Below are 26,985 nucleotides of genomic sequence, written 5' to 3' on the forward strand. Positions count from 1 at the left end.
GTTCAAGACAGGGTTTCTCTGTGTTGCCCTGGCTGTTCTGGAACTCACTCTGTAGACCAGGCTGGCCTCAAACCCAGAAATCTGCCTGCCTCTGTCTCCCAAGTGCTGGGATTAAATGAGTGTGCCACCACTGCACCACTGCCTAGCCTGGCTTTTTTTTTTTTTTTAAACAAAAACAAATGCTTTATCCCTCCCCCAGGGGAGCAAGCCATTCTGTGGACCTGGTCTGGGACTGGTTTGGTATCATGGTAGTTGCATTTAAGGCTGCTGAACTTGCTTAGCTTTCTCTGCTGACAAGTGAGTAGATCCTTAGTGGGTGGCCATCTGTTTCAGTGCCAGATCAATTGTCCACAGGCTCTGGGCTAGACCCTGTCCAGCATGGCCCTGACCCTGCATCTTACCACAGTGCCCACATTACAGTGCTGATTGCTAGAAATGCCACAGTAATCCCCACCCCCTCTATCCGTGCCCTTGGGTAGCACCTTCCTGGGCTGACTCTTGCATTGGGAGTCTGGCTTGCTTTGCCCATAGGGACAATAACAGAAGTGACACTGAAGATTTGAAGAGTCTCTGGGCTCTATCTTCCCTGCTGAGGACAAAGGTCATGCAGTCAACAGCCATAAACCCGGCTTAACAGGAGCCTGGAAGCGAAGCTGTTATATTCAACTGTCAGCTGGCTACAGATGTGGAGAGAGCCAGTCAGGGCCATACTACCTAACCCAGCCCTGCTCAGCCTACTCAAAACCATACAGTAAAGAGGAGGGGTACTGGGTTGAGCCTCCAGACAGCTCATCAGCTCCCAGACTGGATGGTTCCAGGAAGTGTGGGGTTCTGGAGTCTGGAGGGAGGAGATTGGCATTCTCTGTAGGGCAGACACCTCAGATGGCTGCTGGGACTTTCCGGGGCGGGCAGGGTCTTTTTCTCTTGATCTGAGGTGGGGCTCATGGTTACAGGCCCTTCCTGGGATTTGGAATGCTCAGATCCTCTCTTTCTGTACACAATGCCCTGCCTTCCTGTGGGAACTTCGTGGGCTGTGACTTTAGATTGTCACAATTCCATGGTTCACAGATTGAGGTTCTACATTGGTCTCTCAGCTGCACCTGCCCTGCAGCCCTGATGCAAGGACACCTTTAGCACCATTGTATGTCTCCTTGGTGTGCTGACAGAGCTCAGCTGAGAGTGCAAACCCTAGGCTGGTTCTTTTCATGTGTTAGGCTGTCCGGGTGCCCCCGAGGGCAGGCCCACCACCATGTTGGAATAGCCCCACTCATGTTATTTTGTGCAGAAGCCCCAGCTGAACCAAGACTGCGGACTAAGGATTCTTGGCTGCAAATGATTCCCAGGGCTTATGTCATCACATCTGTGGGGCTTCTCCCAGGATTCTTTTCTCTCATGGTTGCTGGGTTCTCATGCTTCTAAGTCCACCAGAGCAAGAAGCCAACCCCCAGTGGCTATTCCTAAAGACACACAGCCTGCCAGTGAGATTGACAGAGAATTCTTTAGGGACCCAATCCAGTCCCAGAAAGTCTGCGGTGGCCCGTGAAAGGCTGTGGGTGGTAGTGATGTGCGGGGCGGGGAGGGGGTGGAGCAGGCTGCAGGTGGCTCCTGTCATCGAATGGTACCAACTGCAGAGTCAGCTCCTAGGGAGGAGCTGCCAGGGCCAGGGAGCCGTGATGACCACTGTCCCTGCTTGTCCTGCCCACCTGCTCTTTGTACCTGCTCCTGTTCCATGTCCTGATCCCTGTGGACCCCGTTGCTGGTCTTTCTTTGGGGGGAGGGGCTGTTGGCAGGGAAGTGTATGTGGTGGGTATTGGGGGGCATGTTCCTGTTTCTGTGCCCTTTGCCAATCATCATGTGTGACCATGTCCCTAGCTCAGCCTTTCTCTAGTGATTTCCTCTTTCTGGGTACAGTATCCATTGGTCTCTGGCTTTCTGGGCTTCAGAGTCCCCCACACTGCCGAACTAGATACAGTGTCATCCCTTCTGGCGAGCCCATCTGGTGTTGCGTTTCCTTCATGAAACCATGGAACACAGGCCAGTTTCCATGTTTGAGTGTGCTGACTGCACCATCCAACACTGACTGCAGGGGTCAGCGGGCTCAGAAAGCACCCAGAACATCAGACCTGAGTTCTGGTCCAAGCTACTGGGCCGCCCAGCCACAGGGATCCTGAGTGTGGCTTTGAGGGTCAGGGCCAGCTTTTATGTTCTCACACCTTTGGGGCTGCCTTTACCCACATCTTTGCCATCAGGGCCAGCTCCACTTGTGTTGCCCAGGTGAGGTACAGAGCTGGCTCTTCTGGCAAGTGCAGCAGGTGGCAAGGGGCAAGGGGAGGAAGGCATCACCCCTGCACCCACGCCACTGTTGTGTTTTATTTAAAAGAAGAAGAAAAAGTAGAAGAAGCCAGGGATGTGTTTGGTGGAGACACAGTGTGGTGTGGGGGAAGGGGTACCTCTGCAGGCAGCCTTCCCCTGAGGGACCAGCCGCACAATGGTATAGTATAGAGTTTATTTAGCATGGGGAGGGGAGTTGAGGGAATAGTAGAGACAGAGAAAGGCAGAGAGAGGGGGGGGAAGGAGGAGGAGGAGGAGAGGATGCTCATGAGCATGTGGAGAGAGAGGAGGAGGGGAATGGGGAGAGAGGGGAAAGAGGGTAAGAGAAGGGGGGGCAAGCAGCTCCTTTTATATTGAGTCAGGTACACCAGGCTGTTGCCAGGTAACTGTGGGGTGGAGCCTAGAAGGAATGCCAACCGCCACCTCAAGGCAGATGCATGGCAGGGCTAGCTCTCCTGAGCTCTCACCCTTAAGGCTGGTCCACCTGTGCCCCCCCCCCCCACCAGGGTTGTCTCTGCTGTGCTGTCCAGTCAAGGTGCAGGGCCCACTCTCCCAAACGCTGCAGCTGGAGAGGGGCAGGGCTAGCTCTCCTGCCCCCATGACTCTGTGGCCAGCTTTCCCTGCTGTTGGAGGTGGTGAGGGGCAGGGGGTGTCAGGGTAGACGGGGAGGGGTCAGCTCTTCCACATTCATCACCTTGAGACCCGCTCACTCACACCCCCACCACCAGGGCGAGCTCTACTGTGCTGCCTGGGAGAGGCACACGGCCTGCACCTAGTGCTGCCACCAATGAGAGGTTGGGGCCAGCTCTTCAGAGCTGCAGCCAGTGAGTGTCAAGGCCAGGTCTACACAGCCCCTGGACATTCATATGGTACCCTGTGACTGTCTTGACTAGGGATGTCCCTGTGTTCTCTAGTGGCAGGGCAAATATCAACATTGAGCCCTGTCACTGCCTAACCATGGACCCAGACGTGGCCCTCAGCAGCATCTTAGGCTGGGACTGCACCATGGCCTCAGATGGCTGGGCTGGCCACTCACAACAGGCTTCTCCTCTCTGCCCTCAAGTGTCCAGTTCCATCTCTCCTCACAATGCCCAAGCTGCTCCATGTCTCTTTCTCTCACCTGTTTACCACATAGTCACACATTGTGTTGGCTCCCACTGAAGACTGGTCGTGTGGATGGCGGGCCCCTGGGTGACATCATCCATCCATACTTTGTGGCAATGGTATCCACGGCCTGCTTGTGCTGTGGGCCCGAGGGCTGGTCTGTGGGTAGCACAGCTCTCTGCAGGTCTCCGTCTTCCTCCTCCAACACTGGGCTCCACAGTGGTAGGCAGGCTCTGAGTGTCTATGACCCACCCATGCTGTTGGTCAGAATGGTAGAACACAGGTCTCTGTCTGTCTTCCTTCTCCCATGATGTGCCACCTGGATTTGATTTTATTTTTATATGTCCTCTACCCCTGACTGATATAAGAACACCACCACCAACAAGGTGTCTCTTTGCCCAATGCCAGGGGGATTTTCTTTTTCTTTTTTAAAGAGAGTGTCTCACATACTCTTGAAGCCTAGGCTTGCCTTGAACTTCCTTTTTTTTTTTTTTTAAGATTTATTTATTATATGTGAGTACACTGTAGTTGTCTTCAGACACACCACAAGAGTGCATCAGATCTCACTACGGATGGTTGTGAGCCACCATGTGGTTGCTGGGATTTGAACTCAGGACCTTCAGAAGAGCAGTCAGTGCTCTTAACTGCTGAGCCTCTCTCCAGCCCTGCCTTGAACTCCTGATCCTCCTGCCTCCAGCTTCTGAGAGCTGGGTTACCCATGTCAGCTACCTGGTTTATGAGGGGCCGGGGATTGAACTGCTTATGGGTGCAGAGACTCGGACTGAGACCTGTAGACTGGCTTTTATTTAGGAGCTGTTGGCTGGGTGTGGTGGCTCCTGCCTGTAACCCAGGCATGTAAGAGACAGAGGTGGGAGAATCAGGAGTTGAAGGTCCACCTCAGCTTGGTGAGTTTGAGGTTAGCCTGGGCTACATGAGACTGTCTTACAGTCAGTCAGTCAGTCAGTCAGTCAGTCAGTCAAGCAAACAAGCAAGCAAGCTTGGTTGGAGTGTCACACAGGGAACCAGAGGTGCAGGTTGGACACCATGAGAACAAAGGCAGTGGAGAGCTCATAGTTTGCTGTTGGGCCCTATCCTCTGTGGTTTTGCTCAGACAGCGATTGCTCAGACGTGGAGAGGCAGGAGCCGGGAGGGAAGTACTGAGAGACTCCAAGATACCACAGAGCCTTGGAAGACGAGGGGCAGGGCAAGGGCTGGGGTTCTGGCGGTCTCTCAGTGGATCTGGGGTACCTTGCTCACCAGCAACGTAGAGGAGGAAGCTGTCTGGAGCCACCAGAGTGGCAGAGGAAGTGAATACAAACCCTGCCTTCCCCCACCTCCGGACGGACGGACGCGGAACCTGTCTCGGCTGAGAACCTGGTCACCCTCTGAGCTAGTGGGCTCCATTTCCCGGTTTGAAAAGCAGCAGGTGAGTGTATCTAATGCTTGGCCTGTGGGATGCCCGAGCTATTAGAATCTTCTACCTGTTCATATGCCGGCTAGTGGATCTCAGAGAGGAAGGTGGAGAGGTTCCTTAAATAGGGGCCCAGAGGCACATCTCAGCTGGGACCTCACAGTAAGGGGCTCTGCCAAAGGGGAACCCCGAGTCCTGTTATGTTGCTGAGGCCATCGCATCATCTTACTGAGGAGCTCTGAGACCCATCCCCACAGGAAAGCTCTGACTATCTCCCCCACAGCCAGATGGGCAGTTTTCAGACCAGGGCCCCCAGAGCTTCACTGTGTGAGAGAAAGCTACCGCTCCCCACAGTGAAGAAACTGCCGTATGTGGCAGGGAAGGGACCCACCTGGGACTGGTCACCAGAGGCAGTTTCAGGTCTGTGTGCACTTGTCTGGACACCGGGTCTACCCTCTCTCTGTAAAGTTGCATCAGGGCCAAAGAGAGAGCATGCTAGCCTATAGTCACCCAGCCTGAGTGGGAGGAGCTGGCTGGGGCCCAGGCTCCCCACCCCAGCCCAGCTCTCCTTTCTCTTGTTCAGTTTGTGGGGTTTGGAACTCATTCCCAGGGGCTCTGTCCTTTCCGCTCCTGGTTTCCTGGTAGGACTAAGGTTGTCAGACTGTAGCCAGTTGGAGAATAGTGGCTCTCAGGCCCTCCCAGTGCCTCTTCCTCAGCACAACTCAGGTTCCTTGTCTTAATTTCTTCTGTTTTGACCCCAGACCTCAAATATCTGAGCCAGCCTGGGAATCCCAGGCTCATGCAGAGGCTGAACGGGGGGGCCATGAGGGAAGGGTCAACGGTGGTCATGCAGCAAATGAAACTTCCAGAGGGGAAGTGGGCGGAAGAACCAGAAGTAGGTTAGGGAACCAGAAGGGGTCCCTTAGCTTCTGAATCCGATCCTTTCTGGGTATGGGCAGGCCTGACACCACTCGTCATGAGGCTGGCTGTGGGGATGGGGAGGTGGGGTGAGATGGGACTGCTGGTCTCAGTTTCAGGCCTGGCACTGCTCATCATGAGGCTGGGGCGGGGGTGGGGAAGACATGACACACTTCTGGTCTCCTTCCTGACAGTGCCTATCATGAGGATGAGGAGAGACGGCTGGTTCTTTTTGTTTCCCCTTTCCTTCTCCCTCTTGGGTTTTGTTGTTGTTGTTGTTGTTTGTTTTTTGTTTTTTGTTTTTGTTTCTCATTATGGATGGTTGTGAGCCACCATGAGGCTGCTGGGATCCGAACTCATGACCTCCGACCGAGCAGTCAGCGCTCCCAACCGCTGAGCTGCTATCTCACCAGCCCCAGGGACTGCTGGTCTTTCACAAGGAGCATGTGCTCTGGGCTTCATGAGCAAAATCCCTGACAGACTACACCCCAAGTCTGGGGGTGCCAAGACAGTCGGAGAAAACCTCCTTCAAAACTGGAGGCCAGAGGGTCCAGGCTCCCTCTGTATGCCAAACCAGCACGGAATGGGGGAACATGTCTGGGTGGCTTTGGCCTTTAGCCTGGTACACCCCATCTGCATCTGGGAGAGTCTGGTCTGCTTTTACCCGTCTTGGATTCAGGGACCCTGAAGAGGTGGGCGGCCACTCCACCCTACTGGTGGGTGCTTACCCTCACACAGATTAGCCCAGAGCTCCCTTCCCACACTTGTCTGATGCTCTGTGGGAACTGGGGTTCTGACCTGGATGTAGAGAAAGGGGTGGGGCTCCTGGCCATGGGTAGAGAGTAGGCTTCCCTGTGCCTGGCTGACAGGAACTTGCTTGCTTACCAAGTCTTTGCTCAGACTGTGCCCTCAGCCTATGCATTATTAACTCTCCTTGCTGCCATGAGAAACTATCCTGACAACAGGGACTTAAGAAGGGGAGGCTTTCTTTAGCTCCCACTTTGAAGGCACAGGCCCCTTCAGAGGGATCAGGAGGTTGATGGTCAAACTGCATCGGGAAGAGGAGAGACAAATGAGGCTTCTTAGCTTGCTTTCTCCATTTTCATTCAGCCCAGGACCAGGCTATGGGACGGTGATTTTCTTCTTAGACTGAGAGAATCTAGGCATTGCCCAGAGCCTTGCTTATCAGGTGAGTCTAGATCCTGCCAAGGCGAAAATCAGGATGAATCATCATAGCCGGGTAGCAAGTCTACCCTTCAAGGCTTGGCTGGCTTCAGGCCTCACTCCTCACACTTGGTCGGCCCTCAGTGTCTTGCCCACTCAGAGTCACGCTCCCATCCTCCATCTCTCCCAGTCTGAATGAAAGAATGGTGAGTCTTGGCTTTGGGGACAGTAATGAACTCTCCTGTCTCTTCCAGGGAAGGCAAGGAAGAAGATGGAGTCTGAATTCCTCTACGACCTGTTGCAACTCCCAAAGGAGGTAGCTCAGCCTACAGAAGAAGAGCTTCCACGAGGTGCTGGTTCTAGTGGGACAGAGTTGTTGGATCAGGGGAGGGAGGAATGTGTGATCAGCTCACTAGAATGAGAAGGCTGTATCTGGTGACCACCCATGTATTCATCCATCCATCCATCTATCCATCCATCCATCCATCCATCCATCCATTAACTATCCATCCATAATCCATCCATCTACGTACCACCCATTCATCCATCCATTCACCTATCATCCATCCATCCATCCATCTACCATCCATCCATCCACCATCTACCCACCCATCCGTCCACCATCTATTCATCTACCATTCTTCCATCCACCATCTACCCATCCACCATCTACCCATCCATCCATCTACCATACATCATTCATCCATCTGTCATCCATCCATCCATCTATCCATCCACCCACCTATCCATCCATTCATCATCCATCCACCCATTCATTCATCATCCATCCACCCATCCATTTATCATCCATCCATCCACCATCCATTCATTATCCATCCATCCATCTTCTATCTATCATCCATCCACCATCCACCCATCATCCATCCACCATCCACCTTCTATTCTCTACTCATCTTGTCCACTCACTCATCCATGAACCATCCATCCCTTCATCCACACAGCCATCCACACATTGATCCCTCCCCTTTTCCTTCCTTCCCTCCATATTCCTCCATTAACTCACTTGTGTTATCAGAGCTGACCCTAGGCCAGCAGCACATGACTGCAGTGTTCTGTGTCTTCTCCCATCAGGAATGGGTGTGCTTCTGGGCTTTGGGAGATTGCACATCTAGCGGGTCACAGAGTAGGTTATATTTTCTGAGCTTGAGCAAGTAATCTCCATGCCCTGTCTCAGTTTCTTCATGTTCATTGAAATCAGCTGACCCAAAAAAGTCCCTCTGGGCCTGGTGCTTTGTTGGTTCTACAGATTTAAAATGTGGGGACCCTGATGACCAAGGCCTCAGGGAAAGGAATGACCAAGCCAAAGTGGGCACAGGGGGCCCTCAGTGATACACCCTGGCAAGAGGTGCTTGGCAGCATAGGTGATACCTACCTCAGCCTAGCATGCCCCTTGCTCTCTTAGGCTGTTTTTCACCCTAGGTGGGTAGGCAGGGTTTCTAAAAGGTGCTACATATCTGACTTATGACTTTCAGGGTAAGGGGTGACCTTTGAGTTTAAGGGTACATTCCCAGTGTGAAGTGCTCATGAGGAAATGTGGATGAGAGGCAGGGCTAGGCTCTACCAGGGCCCTGGGATTGGTGGGAGACCTGAAGGGAGATAACTGCCAAGGGCCTTCAGGGTTCTCACACATGTCATCCCCACCTCTGCTTCTAGGAGGAAAGAAGAAATATCTGTCACCCATTTCCAAGAGGAACCCCAAGTTTGAAGAACTGCAGAAGGTATGCCACCACCATCCCCAGTCCTGATGTCTCTGGAGCCGGGTTTGGTGCCCCTGACTTATAGATACCACACTCCTGTCCACACCCCACCCCAACACCACTCCTCTCCATTCCAACAACACACCCCTTCTTTCGTCTGGAAACCTCTATGTTTCTCCAGCCCTCTACTGGAGGCAGCCTAGGCTTTGTAACCAAGTGTCCATTGGCAGCTCTTGCTGTCACCCAATTCCCCAGTCATGCCTCCAGGTTTAGATGTTTGCTAAACAGCGATGGCGACTCCCAGGTACGGAAACCTCACATACCAAGATGATAGCTCCTCAGGGCTCAGGCAGGTGTCTGGGACATCTGGGGCTGGGGTGGGGGAGCGGTCTTTAAGAGCTCAGAGCAGGTTCCAAATGACTGGGGAGACCAGGGAGAACCTTCTGGAAGAGCTATGGCTTGACTAGACCTTGAAGAGTGGGTAGGAGTTGCTGACCTGGCCAGGGGATTCTTAATTCTGTCAGCTGTCCCTTGTGATCAGTAGGTGCTGATGGAATGGATCAACGCCACACTCCTCCCAGAGCACATTGTGGTCCGCAGCCTGGAGGAGGACATGTTTGATGGGCTCATTCTGCACCACCTGTTCCGTAAGCCGCAGCCTGGGCCCCACCCCACTGCATTCATGTTTCCTAAGCAACTGCTTCCGGGACTTTAAGGCCAAGTGTGCCTTCCTTGGCCTCACAAGTAGCTTCCTGCACCACCACAGCCCTGGAGGAAGGGAACCCCCCATGGCTCTCTAGATTGTAGGGCTGCGGTGGTAGAGACTCCGCCCACACCCTGACATGGCAGGGCAGAGCTGTGGATCCAGCCAGTGGCTACTGTCTGTGCTGCCACTGACTTCTGCGGTACTGTGGCTTCACCAGCATTTAAGGAGTGTCTGATAGTTCTAGGAGCTGGGGCACCGACTGCCTCTGACCTTACAGTGTCCTGTGCTGCTGGAAGGACCCAGGATATCTTGGGTGAGACATTCCAGAGGCAGAAGCCAGGGTGGCCCCGGTATGCCTGGAAGTGATATCCAAAGTCAGGCCACTTTCCTGCCTCTGGCTGTTTTCCTATCCATTTCTGGTCTGTAGACATCTTATGTAAGGAGAGGGGTCCTGGTAGCAGTAGGGCCCAGAAGCATATTTTCAAAGCCTGCCCTAGTTACAATTGTATAGAGCTTAGCTGAGAGGCTCCATGGAGGCTTCTGGGTACTTCTCAGGGAGCGGGCGCTGTCAGCTTTCCGAACAGTTCACTACTATTCATTCTTCTACCTGGCTGTGGGTGAGCGCAAGGCTCCTAGACACAGAATGATATGTATGCCCAGGTCTCAGTGGAGAAAGTAGGGGTTGGCATAGTGGGCTAGGAGTGTGGTGTTAACGACTTGGCCATGTTGCCCTGTGGGAATGTCATGGCCACCATAGGGCAGAGACTGAGGTGTGGGCAGAATGGACAAGGGGAGGTGGGACAGAGAGGATGGCTCAGAGGGCTACAGCCTGCCCACATGCATGGTCCAGGTCCCCTGTTGGAACCCCCATTTCTTATGTGGATGGGGGTTCCTTGGATGATGAGTATGTTTGATTGAAGCTTCTGGGCTTGCCCAGGGCTCAGCACCATACACCCATAGCTCCATGTACTCCATGCTGCCCGGGATTATGCTCATAGACAGTCCCCACAACAGCTGCTGGGCCCACTTCCTGGCCCTGACTGTCCTTTCCCTCTCAGAGAAGCTGTCATCGCTCAAGCTGGAAGTGGAGGAAATCTCTCTGACCTCGGCCAGCCAGAGGCGCAAGTTAGGGGTCGTCCTGGAGGCTGTCAACCAGAGTCTGCAGGTCGAAGAGCAGCAGGCCAAGTGGGGTGTGGAGAGTAAGTGGGGCTGAGCCAGGCCCGGGGTGGGCGGCGGGGTGGGGGCCGGCTCCACTGATTTCTCACTTAACTGATAAATGACACACTCATCTGCGTACGAACCATCTGTGGCTGGAAAGGACGCAGGGGCCTCGGGCAGCACCTAGAAGAAACACAGATAGACATGAAGCCAGGCGTCTGGTGGAAGAGAAACTGGCCTACACGCATGGTCCTGGGGGCATCACTGCAGCCCATGTAGCACAAGGACAATGACTTCCCAGAGACACAGCCACTGCTGAGTCTAAACACACACCACACACACTTCTCATCCTGAATGGAAGTCAGACCAGCTTCATTCACTTTCTGCCTGCTAACAAATGAATGTGCCATGTGGATATGACTCCAACCCACCCCTCAGACACACACATACACACACACACACACACACACAGAGATACACACACATACACAGAGAACAGAGAGAGACACAGATACACACACATACAGAGAATAGAGAGAGACAGAGAGAAAGACACACAGACACACACAGAGAGAACAGAGAGAGAGACAGAGAGAGACCCATACACAGAGAACAGAAAGACAGAGACACACAGACACACACAGAGAGAGAACAGAGAGAGAGAGACAGAGACAGAGAGAGACCCAGACACATACACACACATACACACACACACACACACACATACACAGAGAACAGAGAGAGACAGAGATACACACACGGAACAGAGACACAGACACACAGGCACACACAGATACACACAGAGACACACACAGACTCACACAGACTCACACACACACACACACACACACACACACCGATTCTGTTCTGACCACAGTGGCCTACACAGGACAGTTCTGAGGGTGGTTACAGGTGTCGGTGGCCCCTCAGCTCTGACTCTCTGTCCTCTCCTCTCTAGCCATCTTCAACAAGGACCTGCTGGCCACCCTGCATCTCCTGGTGGCCCTGGCCAAACGCTTCCAGCCAGACCTGCCCCTCCCAGACAACGTCCAGGTGGAAGTCATCCACATTGAGGTATTTGCTGGGTGGGGGATGGGGCCTGCCAACTGACAATATTGCTCCATGCCACTGTGTCTACATAGGGCCATTGTGTGGGAGTGACTCCAGAGGGCTGTGAGGACAGCAGTTGGGGGCTGGGCTGGCAGAGACCCAGGAAGGGAAGGGGAGGGTATTGGCCGATAGCCAGCTCTGCCTGGCAGAGGCAGGAATGGGTGCACAGTAGGGAGGTCAGTGTGCCACCGTAGTTCCTGGGGCATAGATAACCATCTCTCCATGGTCACCCTCAGGAAATACCTTTTATCTGTCACCCATGACCACATCTTGTCTCCTCTTCTGAATAACCTTTGTTCTCTGGCAATGATAGCTTGTGTTCTATGGTGTGTGTACACGCATGTGTGTACATGTGTGTGCATATGTTTGTATGTGTATATATGTGTATATATGTATGCATGTATATATGAGTGCATGCATATATATCTGTGTATATGTGTGTGAATGTGTGTATATGTGTATATATGTATGTATGTATATGTATATATGCATGTATATACTGTATATGCATACATATTCATGCATGCATGTATGTGTACATTTGTATATATACATGTACATGTATGTATGTATGTATGTATGTGCATAAGTGCATGTATGTATGTGTGTGCATGTGTATGTGTGTGCATGTATGTGCATGTATGTGTGAATATGTGTGTATATGTTTGTCTGTGTTCCTTCTACTCACCTTGTACACGCAGCTGTGTTCAGCTGGGCCTGGTCAAACCCATTCCCACCTTTCCCAAGCCTTTACTGAAAGTTCAGTATTGAGTCTTTTCATGGTTTTCTCAAACTTCTGTAAATCAGAGGTAAGCCTGGTAGATATAAGGGTGTTTGCTATCAAGCCAGACAACCCGAGTTCAATCCCTAAGACTGTCATGGGAGAAAGAGAGAACTGACTCCTGAAACTTGTCTGTGACCTTCATATGTCAAATGTGGCATGTGTGTACACATACGTGTGTGCACACATGCACATATACACGAAACAATAAATGGAAAAAAATCAGAGGTGACCATTAATTTGTCCATTCATTCATATCAACACATATTCATTCACACACACACACACACACACAGAGACACACACATGCACGCACACAGAGGAATCTAGGGTGTCTTAGAAATGAGGCATCCATAGTGCTATCTTCATAGGTCCAATGATCACAGAGAAAATGGACGGTGAAGCTGCCTCACGGCAGCATCCATGGTGGGGACAAAGCAGACCATACCAGATCCCTTTCCTGTGCTCTGGCCCTGTGGACTGGGTTCTGGGACTCTCGGGGTCACACAGTTCCCCTTTCCCTGTTGTAGAGCACCAAGACGGGCCTGAAGTCGGACAAGCAGGTGGAGCAGCTCACAGAATGCAAGTGAGGACGGGCAGGGCCTTGGCTGGGTGTGGGTGCAGGGGGAGCTGGGCCAGGGACGCCCTCCATTTGCCTGCTGACCTTCAGCCCCGAGCAGGCAGCGGGGACCCCCAGCCTAGGCATCCTCAGCTACACACTGTCCAAGTGTTGTGCGGTGTGTGCGTGCAGGGCAAGGCTGCCAGCCTCTTAGCCTTGCTTTCCACCTGTGTGTGTGTGTGTGTGTGTGTGTCTGTGCCTCCCCTGCCTTGATTGCCCAGGAAAACGAGCCCATCTCCTTGCCACCTGCTGGTGCCAAGCTCGTTACCTTAGGCGATGAGAGGGCTGCGGATTTTTTGCTAACTTTGATTGCTTTTCTGTCTCCCGCAATTTCTCCTCTAGCTCGCACAAGGACCAGCCTTCACGTGAGTAATTTAGTGACTGAAGGAAACCTTTTCCTTCTGATGGGGGTCGAAGCATCTGTGATGGAGGGCCCCATTCCACTGTTATGTTACTTTTCTGTGACAGGATCTGTTCATGAATTTGTCCTTCCTTCTGTTTGCTTGGCCTTTCGCTACTTGGTGTTATGTCCTCATCTCAAACACCTGGTGAATGATGCCTACCAGCCTGGGTCATTCTACAGGTCCGAGTGGGGGATGGGCACGCATCTCGGTGACTGCAATGGGATGTGTGGATGGGTAGATAGAGGGATGGATACTTGGGTAGGTATATATCTGACTGGTTTTGTATAGATGGATGAATGTATAGATGGTTAGGTTGTGTGTATGTGTGCATGTATGAAAATGAATATATACTCACATATGTATGAATGGTGAATATGCTTGTATGATGGGTGTATGTATATTTATGAGTGGATGGATGGATAACTTGTCAGGTAAACATATAACTGGATGGATGGATAAATGGCTGGCTAGATAAATAGCCGGATGTATGTGTGTATAAATAGATGGATGGGTGGATGGCGAGATAGATGGAGAGATGGTTAAATAGATGTATATCTGGATGCATGGGTGAATGGATGATACATAATGAATGCATGGATGGTTGTATAGGTGTATACATGGGTGGATGGATGGATCGTAGAAAGATCAGTGGATGGGTAGATTAATAGATAATCAGAAGAAGGGGTTGTAATGAATAATATGTAGGTGAATAGTTGACTTGATCAACCAACTGAGGAAGAGATAAATGAAATGAGTAACATCTGGTCAGTGTACCAACTGGTGAACTGCTTGTCACACCGGTAGCAGCCATGGTAGTGCACACATACCATTGCGAGTGCCACATGTGTCGAGTACGCTCACAGATTACCTCCTTTAGCCTCACCTCCAGCTTAAGAGTGGGGGAACTGAGGCACAGACACAGACAGGTTACAGCACCTGCCTACTCAGACTTACAGAGCTATGAGTGAGGGGGGCTGGTGGCATTCACCATCACCACCGTTCTGCCCTTGCTGTGTGGACCATGGATCTGTCCCCATAGAAATAGTACTAAGTACCCAACCACTTAACCATCTGTCCATTCATAAATACACATATTCCCACCCACAACACATATCCATCATTTATATGTATGTATGATGTATGTATCTTCACCTATCATTCATACATGCACATGCACACATACACACACCCAACCATATATATGTACATATACACATACACATACACATACACATACACATACACATACACATACACATACACATACTCATACACACACACACATACACATACACATACTCATACTCATACACATACACATACACATATACATATATGCCCAACCATCCATCCCTCTATCTTCCCACCCTCACCCCCACCCCTGTATCCCACTGCAGCCATTTAGATGTGTCCATCCCCCACTTTGATCTCTAAGGTGACCCAGCCTGGCAGGCATCATTGACCAGATGTTTAAGATGAAGAAGCTGAAACACAGAGAGGGAAGTGGTGTGTCCCAAACCCAGGCCCGTCTCATTCAGGAACCAGAAGGTCTAGCTGTAGCTCCCACGGGACTGGTTGTTCTGAGAAACTTTTGTGTGAAAACATTCTGTTTGGCGCAAAGATAACAGCGTGGTAATGAGCTGTTTATCACTCTGGTCTGCAGAGGACGCCTTTGATGAATTATTTAAGCTGGCTCCAGAGAAAGTGAACGCAGTCAAAGAGGTAGGGCAGATCAAAGCTTCCCACCCCCAACGCCCACCTGCCTGTGTCTCAGGGTGATGGGGGAAGGCACAAGTTTCTCCCCATGTCTGCTGGGTGCTGGGGGATGGAGGAGGCCTTCTGTCACTCCGGGTTGGAAGGAGGCATGAGGGTCCCGAGTGGTTCTGAGACACTTGCTCTTCTGTCTTAGGCCATTGTGAGCTTTGTCAACCAGAAGCTAGAGCGCCTGGGCCTGTCTGTGCAGAGTCTGGACACCCAGGTAGGGACACTTCTGGGTCTCCATGCGGGGATGGAGACCCGAGGGCTCGTGAGCTCCAGGGATTCACTCCTGTGACTGGATGTGAGCTGTCACACAGAGATCTCAGGGCCCTCTCTAGTGGGGTGTGCTGCTGGCAGGCAGCGTTGCTAGAGGGAACACCTGGAGACCCTGGGCAAGGGGCTCTGGGAAGCCGTGAAGGGGGAGCCATCTCTACTGCAGTCTTTCTGGGATACTCTAGGTCTCAGCCTTCCCAACACTGCGACCCTTAATACAGTTCTTCATGTTGTGGTGACCCCGAACCCTAAAATCATTTCATTGCTTCTTCATAATTGTGATTTTGCTACTTATAAATTATAATCTAAATGATCTGAAATGCAGGATATCTGATAGGCAACCCCCATGGGGGTTATGTCCCACAGGTTGAGAACTATTGCTTTAGGACATTCTACCACTGTAGTGAGGGGCCTCCCCTGCAATTATGTTTATTAGATGTAGCAGTGAGATTCATGGTGGGGCCATTTCCTAGCACAGCCCTGCCATCGGTGGGCTTTGTCACCACCCAGAGCCCTTAGAGCTTAACCCATGGGGACAACACAAACTCAATTGTCCTAAGGTAGGAGCAGAACCCTGCAGATCCAAAGCCCCTCACCTAGCCATGACCTTCATAGAGATTCTCCGTCTCTAGTGTTCCTACAACACAAGGTGACAGAAATGCAGAGATCTGACATTGCCTGGGCCAGACAGGGCGGTGACAGGGTCTGATGGACCCTGGGCAGAGGCCTTCTTGGACTGTGGGTATCAGCCATGACTCAAGGCCTGTGCAGAACCAGATTACAGAGGGCCAGGCCACATATTCCTGAGTTTGGAGTCAAGCAGCAAAGTGCTTAGTAACTGCTCAGTCTGGAGCAAAATATTCTCTGCCATCAGCTCTGCACCCCCTCCCTCCCCAATCCCCTATGTGAGAAGTCATAAAACCCCACTCAATAGATGACACTATTAAGACACAGAGATGTTAGGTAACTTACCAAAGGTCACACATCAATGAAGTGGTGGCCCTAGGATTTGGACAGAGACAATTGGGGCCCAAGTATACACTCTGTACTGGCTGGTTTTGTGTGTCAACTTGACACAGACTGGAATTATCACAAGGAAAGGAGCTTCAGTTGGGGAAGTGCCTCCATGAGATCCAGCTGTGGGGCATTTTCTCAATTAGTGATCAAGGAGGGAGGACCTCTTGTGGGTGGTGCCATCCCTGGGCTGGTAGGCTTGGGTTCTATAAGAGAGCAGGCTGAGCAAGCCAGTAAGAAACATCCCCTCATGGCTTCTGCATCAGCTCCTGCTTCCTGACCTGCTTGAGTTCCAGTCCAGTTCCTTTGGTGATGAACAGCTGTGTGGAAGTGTAAGCTGAGAAAACCCTTTCCTCCCCAACTTGCTTCTTGATCATGATGTTTGTGCAGGAATAGAAATCCTGACTAAGACAATGCTCATTGCAACTGCACATAGTAGGTGGCCACGTGAGCTTTGTGAGCGCTCTGGCAACATGGTGGGGTGAACCCGCAGACTTCAGAGCCATATGCATATACATTTTCATCTTGTGCCTGCTGCTCTGTGCCCTTGGGCTCTGAGGGTATATCCCCGTTGGCTGTGTGACCTTGGGTGATTTATTGGACTTCTCTGAATTTAAGGCTCCTTGATTTATAAAGCAGGGGCAATTCTACCTCATAGGATTGCGAGCGTGTGTTGGGGCGTTGCTATTTAGTAACATTCATGCCATCTGACTCACTGTGGCTTTCCCTGAGCAACGCACCCATCTCTGACTGCATTTTCTGTGGGTAGACACAGCACGACAGCTCAGGCTTGCAGTCCACGCCCAGCATCCTTCTCTTCTTCAGTGAAACAGTATGTGAGTAAGGATGGTAGGCATGTTGGGTGGTAGAGGAGGTCTTGGAATTAGGTTTCCCAGCTACGTTTTGGGGACAGCAGCAGAGGCACTTCCAGGCCCAAACTAATAACATCAGAACAGACTTAATCAGGGAAATTCCATTAAAGACAGCACAGCATCTTTCCGAAGCAAAGAGATCCAGCCGGATTACATTAGCATTTGACGTGCACACTGCAGCGTTATCTCAGACTGCGCAGACAGAACAGACGGAAATATTAATGGGCCCGTGTATTCTTCTTTCCCTTTCCTGATGGGAGGGTTTTATCCTAACTCTGTTTTCACAAATGTGTCTGAAGTCCGTGGAATAACTTGTCATTTAAAAATAGACACAATGGGGGTGGTGGTGGAAGATGCCTCAGCGGGTGTAGTGCTTTCCTGACAAGTCAGAATCCCAGGCTGTGGTGGCACACGTGTCTTTTTTATATGTCTAAGTGCTTGCCTGCAAGCCTGTATGTGCAACATGTGTGCTTGATTACCAGGGGCCAGAAGAAGGGGTCAGTCTCCCTGGAACTGGAGTTATACATGGTCGTGAGCTGCCGTGTGAGTGCTGGGAACTAAACCCAAGTTCTGTGTGAGAACTCAGAGTGGCCTTAACCGTTGAGCCATCGCTCCAGACCCTGGTACATATTTTTAACCCCAGTACTAGGGAGGCAGAGAAAGGAGGATCCCTGGGGCTTTCAGGACAGCCAGGCTAGCCTACTTGGTAAGTTCTAAGCCAGTGAGAGATTGTTCTTCCCACCTCCAAATAGGAATAATGCCCTAAGTTGTCCTTTGGCTTCTGAGTGTACCTGCATAGATGTGCACCGGTTTCCACACATACACACATACCTGCCCATACATGAACACACACACACACACACACACACACACACACACACGAGAGAGAGAGAGACAGAGAGAGAGAGAGAGAAAGACAGAGAGAGAAAGACAGAGAGACAGAGACAGAGAGACAGAGAGAGACAGAGAACATGAGGCTATTCCATAGTACGTTTGGAAACAGGCTTTTTAATTGAATGTATTCTGAGAGCCAGGCAACCTACAACTGCTTCACACAGCTGTTGGTAACCCCTGCAGCTGGGAATGCCAACCCCACTTCTCAGAAGGAGAGTGAGGCTCGGAGAGGTGGCACGACTTCTTTCAGCTCACACAGCATGTGAGAGGCAGAGTGGAACCTGTCCAATGTCAGCGTCCCCCACACCACAGCCCTGGTTCATTTCTCTTGTTAGTTCCTTATATGGCATTGTGACAAGTGCCTAAGACAAGGAGGAAGGGTTTCTCTCACAGGTTCGTGTTTGGTCCCTTTGCTTGGGCAGAATACCATGGGGACAGGGGTGTTTGGTGGGTGACAGCTGTTCACACTGTGATGGACAGGAAGCCAAGAGCCCAGCAGTAAGAATCCAGGGAAACTGTAGCCACTAAACTACTGTACCCCAGTAATCTACTTCCTCTAGCCAGGACCTACCCCATAAAATGTCCAAAACAAGGCTCTGACTGGGGCACCGGTGTGTGCAGTGTGCTGTGGGGATAACAGACTGAAACACAACACCTGCAGTTTGCAGATGGTGTCATCTTGCTCCTGCTGATTGGACAGCTGGAAGGCTTCTTCTTACATCTGAAGGAATTCTACCTTACTCCCAGCTCTCCCACAGAAATGGTAAGCTTCCATGGTCTACCTCCATGGCATTTGGGGGTGGGGTGTAAACAGATTTATGACCTTGGCCTGACATTCTTTATTCAGTCCTAAGTAATGAGGAAAGTAGAAAGAAAGTTTGTTGATATGCCTGTATACTCATCCATCCTTGCACCCATTTACCCATCAATCCACCCATTGACCCACTCAGTCACCCACCCACTCATCCATCCATCCATGTGTCCATCCATTCATTTATCTATCCATGCATCCATTGACACCACCCACCTAACTATCTACCTACCAGTTGATCTACTCATTCACTCATGCAACATCTACATACCTATTTATACATCCCATATACATCTATCTACTCATCCATTGACATATCCATCCATGCATCCAACCATCCATACATCCAACCATCCATCCATCCATCTAACCATCCATCTATCCATCCATCATGCATTCATCCATCCATCCATTCCTCCATTTACCCACCCATCCATTATCAGTCCATCCACCCATCTACCTACCCATCCATCCTCGTACCCAGTCATCCCTCTATTCATCCATCCACCTATTCATCCATCTATCCATCATCCACCCTCCACCCACTCATCCACCCATCCATCCATCATCTGTCTGTCCTTTTGCCCATCCATCCATCCATCCATCCACCCAGCATGTATACAGCCATCCATCCATCCATCTACCCACCCATCCATCATCAGTCCATCCACCCATATATCCACCCATCCATCCACGTACCCAGTCATCCCTCTCTTCATCCATCCATCTATCCATCCATCATCCACCTATCCATCCATCCATCTACCCATCCATCCATCATCTGTCTGTCCTTCTGTTTGTCCATCCATCCACACATCCATCCATACATCCATCATCTGCCTATCTGTCCATCCATCCATCCATCCACCCACCCACCCATCCATTTTTCTACACATCTATCTATCTATCTACTCATTCACCTGCCTGTCTGTCCACATATCTACCCATCTGCTTCCCACAACTCACCTAGCCACCCACTCACCCACCTGTGCACTGGACTCCCCACTCCCCAAGGGTCTGCTTAGTGCCATGCCATGATGTCCAGGACACAGGACAGTCCCTCACAACTCTGGCTTTCAAGATCCTCGTCTCTACCAGCTGTTTTCCTGGGATAGTGGCCTTCCAGGGCATCAAGGCAAGGCACTGGCTTCTGGTGTGCTGGGCAGAGTCGCAAGAGAACAGTACTTGTTGCAGTTTGTTTTACAGAATTGAGGAAGATGGAGGATGTCTTAATGTGAGGGAGCAGACTCAGCAGAGGCTCAAGAATGCTTTGGGGGAACGGTCTGTGGTTCACGAGGGCTACAAGGACTGGACAGAGCAGGTTTGGTAGACAAGGCATTTCTTATGTAACCTGAATCCAAGAGCTGCCAAAAGCCATGCCTCTAGTCCAGGCAGGCAGCGAAGTTAGACCCCAGGAAGAAGGATGAGGAGTGCCAGGCCAGGGAGCTGAGGAGTGCCAGGGTGTGCTCGCCTTGAATATGCACCATGCACCTGTACACTGCTGCCCATGGAGCCACACCCTTCTTCTCTGCCCACTGGGCCCTGGGTCCAAGCTTTTCTTTCATATCCTTTGGGTTATGGTCCAGGGTATTCCCTGAAGAGTCATTTTCAGAGGTGTTCTGCCTAGGGAGAAAACTCCCACCACCTTTTGAAAAGAACCCTAGCAAGAGAAGGAATCTATTCTCCTGGGGCTCAGCCTAGGTTCTCTCCTGCTGGTCTCAGGCTTCTTGTCTCTGAAATGGGTTGCCAGCCCTGCCCTGCCCACTGCCAGGTTATGTGGGGACTAAACAGCAAGCATTTCTATGGAGAGCCAATGGGGATAAGACTTGGAGGGGTGCATATCCCTGGTCCCCTGCCCTGCGCTTTCTGGGGCTACTGTAATCTTCCAATCTTCAGGCACCCATTGAGAGGGGTGACAGAGGTGAGATAGTTGGTGGCCTGCCTGGGACTACACGGCCTGGGACTACAAGTTTATATATATATATTTTTTTAGGTATTGACCTTTCTTCCTGAAGTAATACCCAGTTAGGACGCCTGTCCCCAAATGTGTCACCTGCAGGCTCGGTCCTCTACACCCCTAGTCAGGCCCTTCTTCCAAGACTCTTTTGCTCTGTCTGCTGTATCCTCTGCCTGTCTTGTCCTATTACAAGGTCCCTACTAGTCCCCAGAGCTCAGCCTTGGTCATCTTGACCTTACCTGCCCTAGTGTTGCTGTCTAGATGTTTCTATAGCTACCAGCTCTGCCCCATTCTTGTTTTCTTAGAGGTCCCCTGGCACTTAGCAGGCCTCTATGAAGTTTTGCCCAGCTCCCTTGGCATTGCCCTCCCAGGTCTGACCTCCCCAGACCTTTCTTATGAAGAACTAGAATGAACTGTGTCCCCACTTTACACAGAGCAAGACTGAGTCCTTGGAAGTCTGACAGGCTCCCCTGGGACCACACAGGTCATGGATACAAGTGACCTCAGGGGTAATCCATCCCTGAGTCCTGCCTAGGAGCAGGGGGAACCTGTGGGAGGTTCACAGTGTGGGACAAACCTGCATCCATCCAGCGGGACATCAGGGATGAACCATCAGATAAGTCTGAGGAGGGAGGCAGGCACCATAGGATGCCAGGCTCAGAAGCATGGGCCCATCCCATGTCACTCAGCAGCCAGACTTCCTGGGACACAAGGCCTGTGCTTGCCATGTCTCAACACCCCCATCCAGGCCAGGCCAGACACAGGTCCAAGGCTCTCGGCACAGCTAACTTGGGAATCATTAGAACCTCTTCCCACTCTGCGTGGGAATTGATGCAGAAACATAACATTAGCTCAGAGCTCAAAAGAGGGGGTTGGGGCTCGTGGAAGAGATTCAGAGCGGAACATGGCCGACCAGAGCCACAGGCCCTTAGCTGGAGGCTGGACTCCGGTGCTTCTCTTTAGAGCAGCCTCCCAGGACTGACGTTTTTTGTCGGGTGGTGTTTGATTGCAGTGTAGATACAAGGGAGCTAGCATCCAATTTAGAGTGAAGTTAGCGACGGGGAGAGAGGCGGCCATTTGCTCTATAGGAACCAAAGCGCAAGAGGCAGGAAGCTCTGGCTGGGCTCCTCCCACGTTCAATTTTCTCTCTCAGGAAGGTGAGAAAGCATGTCTTGGGTCCTGACCTTCCTTGGCTCCACAGAGTGTCGAGCTCTCTCTCCATCATCTCAAATTGCTCAGAAGCAAAGGACAGGTGGGGGATGGGGGTGGGGTGGGGGGTGAGCATAGAGGATGGGGGTTAGGGGTAAGGGAGGCCTATCACTTATCAGGAGCCTGACCAGATCTTATGAGCTTCAAGGAGGAAGGGTATGCTAAGGGGAGCCCCATTTTCTCCCAGTCACTCACACACGTCCTTCAGTGTGGACTCTCTGAGAGCAGGTGCTAGTGTGATTCTGGGCTTTGTGCATGGCCTGCCCACAGTTGAGGGTCAACAAGTATTTTTAAATTATGAGAGTTGATGGGCAGATGGCTCAGTGTAGCTGCCGGCAAGCCTGTTGACCCCCAGTGAGTTTGATCCTCAGAACCGTGTGGTGGAAAGAGAACAGACTCCCGTAAGTTGTCTTCCAACCTCCACACGCATGCTGTGGCACACACTCCCCTCTGTATATAAATAAGTGAGGAGAACATGGTAATCGCTTAGCTCAAAGCCCGGAGAGGAGGGAGCCAGCGGAGGGAACTGCGGAGTAGACCTGATGGTTGGTGTAAGCTTGCAACTCCAACCGTTTGAGAGGCTGAGGCAGAAGGATCGCAAGTTTGGGGCTAGCCTGGGGTCCAGAGTGAGGTCAAACCCAGTTTGGATAACTCAGTGAGACCCTGCCTCAAATTAAAAGTAGATCTAGGTCTGGACACATAGCAGTAGAGTAGGTGTGGGAGACCCTGCAGCCCCTCCCCCGGAAGTGTGTAAATGAAGGATTTCTCAAAACTGACCACATGGGGTGTTGTGACAAATGGAGTCTGTGGCTTCAGGGAAATATAAATACCCTTGAAGCTTTTGCCATGTGAGGGTGTATTCAAGGCTCCGAGAGGTTCTGCAGTGAAGGACCTAAGACTGCAAAACTAATTGGCCACCGATCCCCTCTCCCTCGATACCCTGGGTCACTCTTTGGAGATAGTGGCTTGTCAAGAGTGTGCACAGCAGAGCAGGGGCCAGACTCCCCTCTTACTGTTACTTACTCCCAGGCAGCCCGCAAGCCACACTCCTGAGGAGAAAGTGTCAATAATGGGAAGTCCCCCTTCCCAGGAGATTCCTCAGGGAGGGACTTGGGAACATGGAAGAGGACTGAGCTGTGTGCTCTAGTGGGCATTCACTCAAACTACTTCCCCTTTGGCCTGGACCTTACTGAGGATGCCTGGCCTTCGGAGAGCTGTGGGCCAGAGACCCATCTTTCCAATGCTCTTGTTTTGCATCAAGGCCCTTGCCTGGCCTCGTCTGTTCTATATCTGCTCTGCTCCTCTGAGGCCCTCCAAGCAGAGACGGAGTGCTTTCCACTTTCTAAGGGGACTCTACCACCTACAAGCCCTGGTTACCTCACCTGACAGGCTCTGCATGCAGGGTGTCATCTCCACCAAAGTCCCTCCCAACCTCTCAGTGAGGCTCTTTCAATGAGATGTCTTCTTGACCGCGCATGTCCAGTATCTGCTAAGGGCGGTGCTGATGAGGGCCTCTGTGTGAAGGACGGAGCTCTCCACTTGCAGGGCATAGGTGGAGATGGCTGGGTGCCCTGTGATGGCTGCTGTAGTTTGGGGATTCAAACCATGGATGGACAAAGAGAGATGCCATTGGTGATAGGAAGGGCCTCGTGCCTGGCCCCAGGGTCTCCATTGTCTGACATCCGATTGGCTTTATCATCATAGCTGCACAATGTCACCCTCGCCCTGGAGCTTCTCAAGGATGAAGGCCTGTTAAGCTATCCTGTCAACCCTGAAGGTGAGTGCACAGCTCCCCTTGCCTGGAGGACCTGGCTCCAGTGTGACTGAGCACAGTTGTGGAAAGTGGAGAGGCAAACATTGTTAGCGGGTGTGTGTGTGTTCCCTGTTTGCTGGTCCGTAAAGAGATACTATTTCCTAGGTGTCCTAGGAGGGATGCTGTGGTCACCATGCCTGCAACAGGGACTGAAGTCCCTCAGGATGAGTGTTCAGAGCACCCAATCACTGTCGGGGGGTGGGGAAGCCCAGACACACCAATCTATGTCATTTGTTTGGCACTGGGTCTTGAGTTCCTTGTCCCCATTTGCAGGAGATTTTTCTTGTAGCATGAATCCTCCCGCATCCCTGAGGACAAATGCTCCTCCCTGTCCTGTCCTAACAGGCTGCCTCTCTCCCTCTGCCCACAGATATTGTGAACAAGGATGTCAAGAGCACACTGCGGATACTTTATGGCCTATTCCGGAAGCATTCACTGAGGGTGGAGGGCAACAGAGCACATCATGGTACCCCAAACTAGTCGGTTCTACCTCCCTACACTGTAGGAGGTGCTGCCACCTCTGGAGGACCCAGCAGTCCCAGATCTCCCGTGCCAACCTCGTGACTGTGGGTTTGTGGCATGCTTCCCTTCCACACCTGTCTTGCTTACCCCACTAGATGGGAACCTAATTCATGCCCACCCCTACTTTGCTTCATGTATTTTGACATCTGTATGAATTGTATTTATGTAGGGGAGGGCGGCTCCGCATGCCCGTGGAGTCCTGGGCTAGCCTTTGATTGTGGTAAATAAGAGTTTGGTTCCCAGGCTAGAATAGCTCTCATCAGCCTCCAATCTGTCTACTACGGCTATACCTTGGTAGTTAGTGGCTTCTCAGACTCCGCAAAGCTGATCATCCCCAGCCAGAGGCTCTTTGGGGTCAAGGCTGATGATCTCAGGCCATGGTCTCTGTATACGTAGTTCCTGGTCATCTACCTCCCACTTGGGGTGATGAACCGAGGACCATTACCCAAAGACCAGAGCTCCATGTGGGAAAAATGAATTCTGGTTCTTGTCAGAGAACCCTGGCCAGGCTATCCCTACAGCTGCAGTCCTGAGCTTAGCCCTGAGCCCCAGGGAAGAGAACCTGGAGTTGGTTCTTGGATTCAGGTTACCTCTGGTCTGTATTCTGTCCTGGGAGACTTAGTGTCTTCTGCAAAGAGAAACAGCTGGAGCACTGAGCTGGGTCCAGGCCGGAGGAGAAGCTGTCAGGGGAAATGCAAGGCATGGGGTTCAGGGGCACAGAGACATAGGGGTGTAGGGATTCAGGGGTGCAGGGCTGTAGGGATTCAGGGGTGCAGGGCTGTAGGGAGGTTGGTCTAGTTCTTACTCCTCTGGACTTCTCCCTGCTTGCCCAACTCCAGTTCCCTGTGAGGAAAGTCTTCTAGGTTTGGGGGTGTATAGCCAAACAGCTTTGCCTTTGGGGGACTTTGGAGCAGAGTCTAGGCAGGGCAGGCCACCCCTACAATGACAGTAGGTAGATCTAGGTGACCTGGGGCTCTGGTGTCTGATGTGAGGAGGCCTGGGACTTCTCTCTCCCCAGCTCCAGTCCACTTGTCCCTTTGGCCCTAGGCAGGGCACTCATAAGTCTTAGGCACCTGTCAGATATCTCTTCTGTCCTGCTGCCTCTGGGACTCGTCATCTTCCATATCAGGGGCAGCCCCACAGTAGCTGGGGTCCAGCTATCCCCTCCGGCTCAGGTAATCCTTCCACAGAGACCTTCCTTTGTGCTTCATCTCCTCTCTGGAGCATCCCCAGCCATGGTAACAGCTGAACCCCTCTGCTGAGTTACTAGAGACTTGGCAGGTCAAAGCCGGAGTCCACCCTCACCTCCTGTTTCCCTGCTTCCCTGCTTCCTTGCCCTCTTGATCCCTCCAAGTCCTCACCTCCTGTCTGATAGGAGATTCAAATCATAAGGAGAATCCCTTTGTAACTTTATTGAGGAATAAATAACATTTACCAGTTTAAAGGCACGACTTAATGGCAGTCAACAAACAGATGCAGTCACCTCCCTCTAACCAGAAGGTTCAAAGCCTAAAACACCCGGCCACCTGCTGTCCTGCTCATTAGAGGCCTGGCCTTAGAAAGAAGTGGAGATCCGCTTTCTGTTGCTGCCTTTTCTGCATCTTTTAGAAAGCGCATCAGAGTGGAAATCAGTCTGGAGGTTCCTCAGAAAACTGGACATGAGACTTCCAGAGGACCCTGCTATACCTCTCCTGGGCATATATACCCAAAGGGTTCCCTGGCATGCAATAAAGACACATGCTCCATTATGTTCATAGCCTTATTTATAATAGCCAGAAGCTGGAAAGAACCCAGATGCCCCTCAAAGGAGGAATGGATACAGAAAATGTGGTATATTTACACAATGGAATACTACTCAGCAGTTAGAAACAATGAATTCACAAAATTTTTAGGCAAATGGTTTGATCTGGAAAATATCATCCTAAGTGAGGTAACCCAATCACAAAAGAATATACATGGAATGCAATCTCTGATAAGTGGATATTAATTAGCCCAGAAGCCCTGAATACCCAAGGCACAAATTGCATAACAAATGACTCCCATGAAGAAGTATGGAGAGGGTCCTGATCCTGGAAAGTATTGATCTAGCATGGGAAGGGAAAATAAGGACAGAGAAAAAGGAGGGAGGTGATTGGAGAAGGGATGGAGAGAAGAAGGTTTATGGGACATATGGGGAGGGGGGATCCGGGAAAGGGGAAATCATTTGGAATGTAAACAAAGAATATAGAAAATAAAAATATTTTTTTAAAAAAAGAAAGCGTATCAGAGAGCAAGTGACCTTCCTCACGGTGCTGAATGAGGTTGGCTCTGCTGGTAGGTATTGCAATGCCAAGTTCTGTATGCCAAGCCAGTTGCCTCAAGTGAATTCTCACGGTTACCAGCTTTTGTTGTGCAAACTCTGCTCCTTAATTTAAAACTGCTGGATGACTAAAGATGCC

At 51.3% G+C, this 26,985-nt stretch overlaps 1 protein-coding gene and 1 pseudogene across 5 annotated transcripts; one reads left to right on the top strand and one right to left on the bottom strand.

Annotated features, from left to right (window-relative positions):
- Window positions 1-3,772: 3,772 nt before the first annotated feature.
- Window positions 3,773-3,848, bottom strand: LOC127668252 (uncharacterized; annotated as a pseudogene).
- A 627-nt stretch (window positions 3,849-4,475) lies between these two features.
- Window positions 4,476-26,295, top strand: Parvg (parvin gamma). 5 transcript variants are annotated; one of them, XM_052160745.1, is made up of 15 exons: window positions 4,476-4,861; window positions 6,875-6,953; window positions 7,183-7,278; window positions 8,603-8,667; window positions 9,191-9,293; window positions 10,411-10,551; window positions 11,469-11,584; window positions 12,932-12,987; window positions 13,363-13,385; window positions 15,088-15,146; window positions 15,334-15,402; window positions 16,736-16,801; window positions 18,897-18,998; window positions 23,917-23,989; window positions 24,396-26,295. In XM_052160745.1, the coding sequence occupies exons 3-15, from the start codon at window positions 7,200-7,202 to the stop codon at window positions 24,503-24,505; spliced, it is 1,062 nt and encodes a 353-aa protein (XP_052016705.1). In that variant the 5' UTR covers window positions 4,476-4,861; window positions 6,875-6,953; window positions 7,183-7,199; the 3' UTR covers window positions 24,506-26,295. The 5 variants fall into 5 exon arrangements, with proteins under 5 accessions (XP_052016705.1, XP_052016704.1, XP_052016703.1 ...); XM_052160744.1 differs by lacking the exon at window positions 6,875-6,953 and having other exon boundaries at window positions 4,477-4,861; XM_052160743.1 differs by lacking the exons at window positions 4,476-4,861; window positions 16,736-16,801.
- Window positions 26,296-26,985: the final 690 nt, after the last annotated feature.

The sequence above is a fragment of the Apodemus sylvaticus genome, chromosome 17 (assembly GCF_947179515.1).
Source record: "Apodemus sylvaticus chromosome 17, mApoSyl1.1, whole genome shotgun sequence".
Taxonomy (NCBI): domain Eukaryota; kingdom Metazoa; phylum Chordata; class Mammalia; order Rodentia; family Muridae; genus Apodemus; species Apodemus sylvaticus.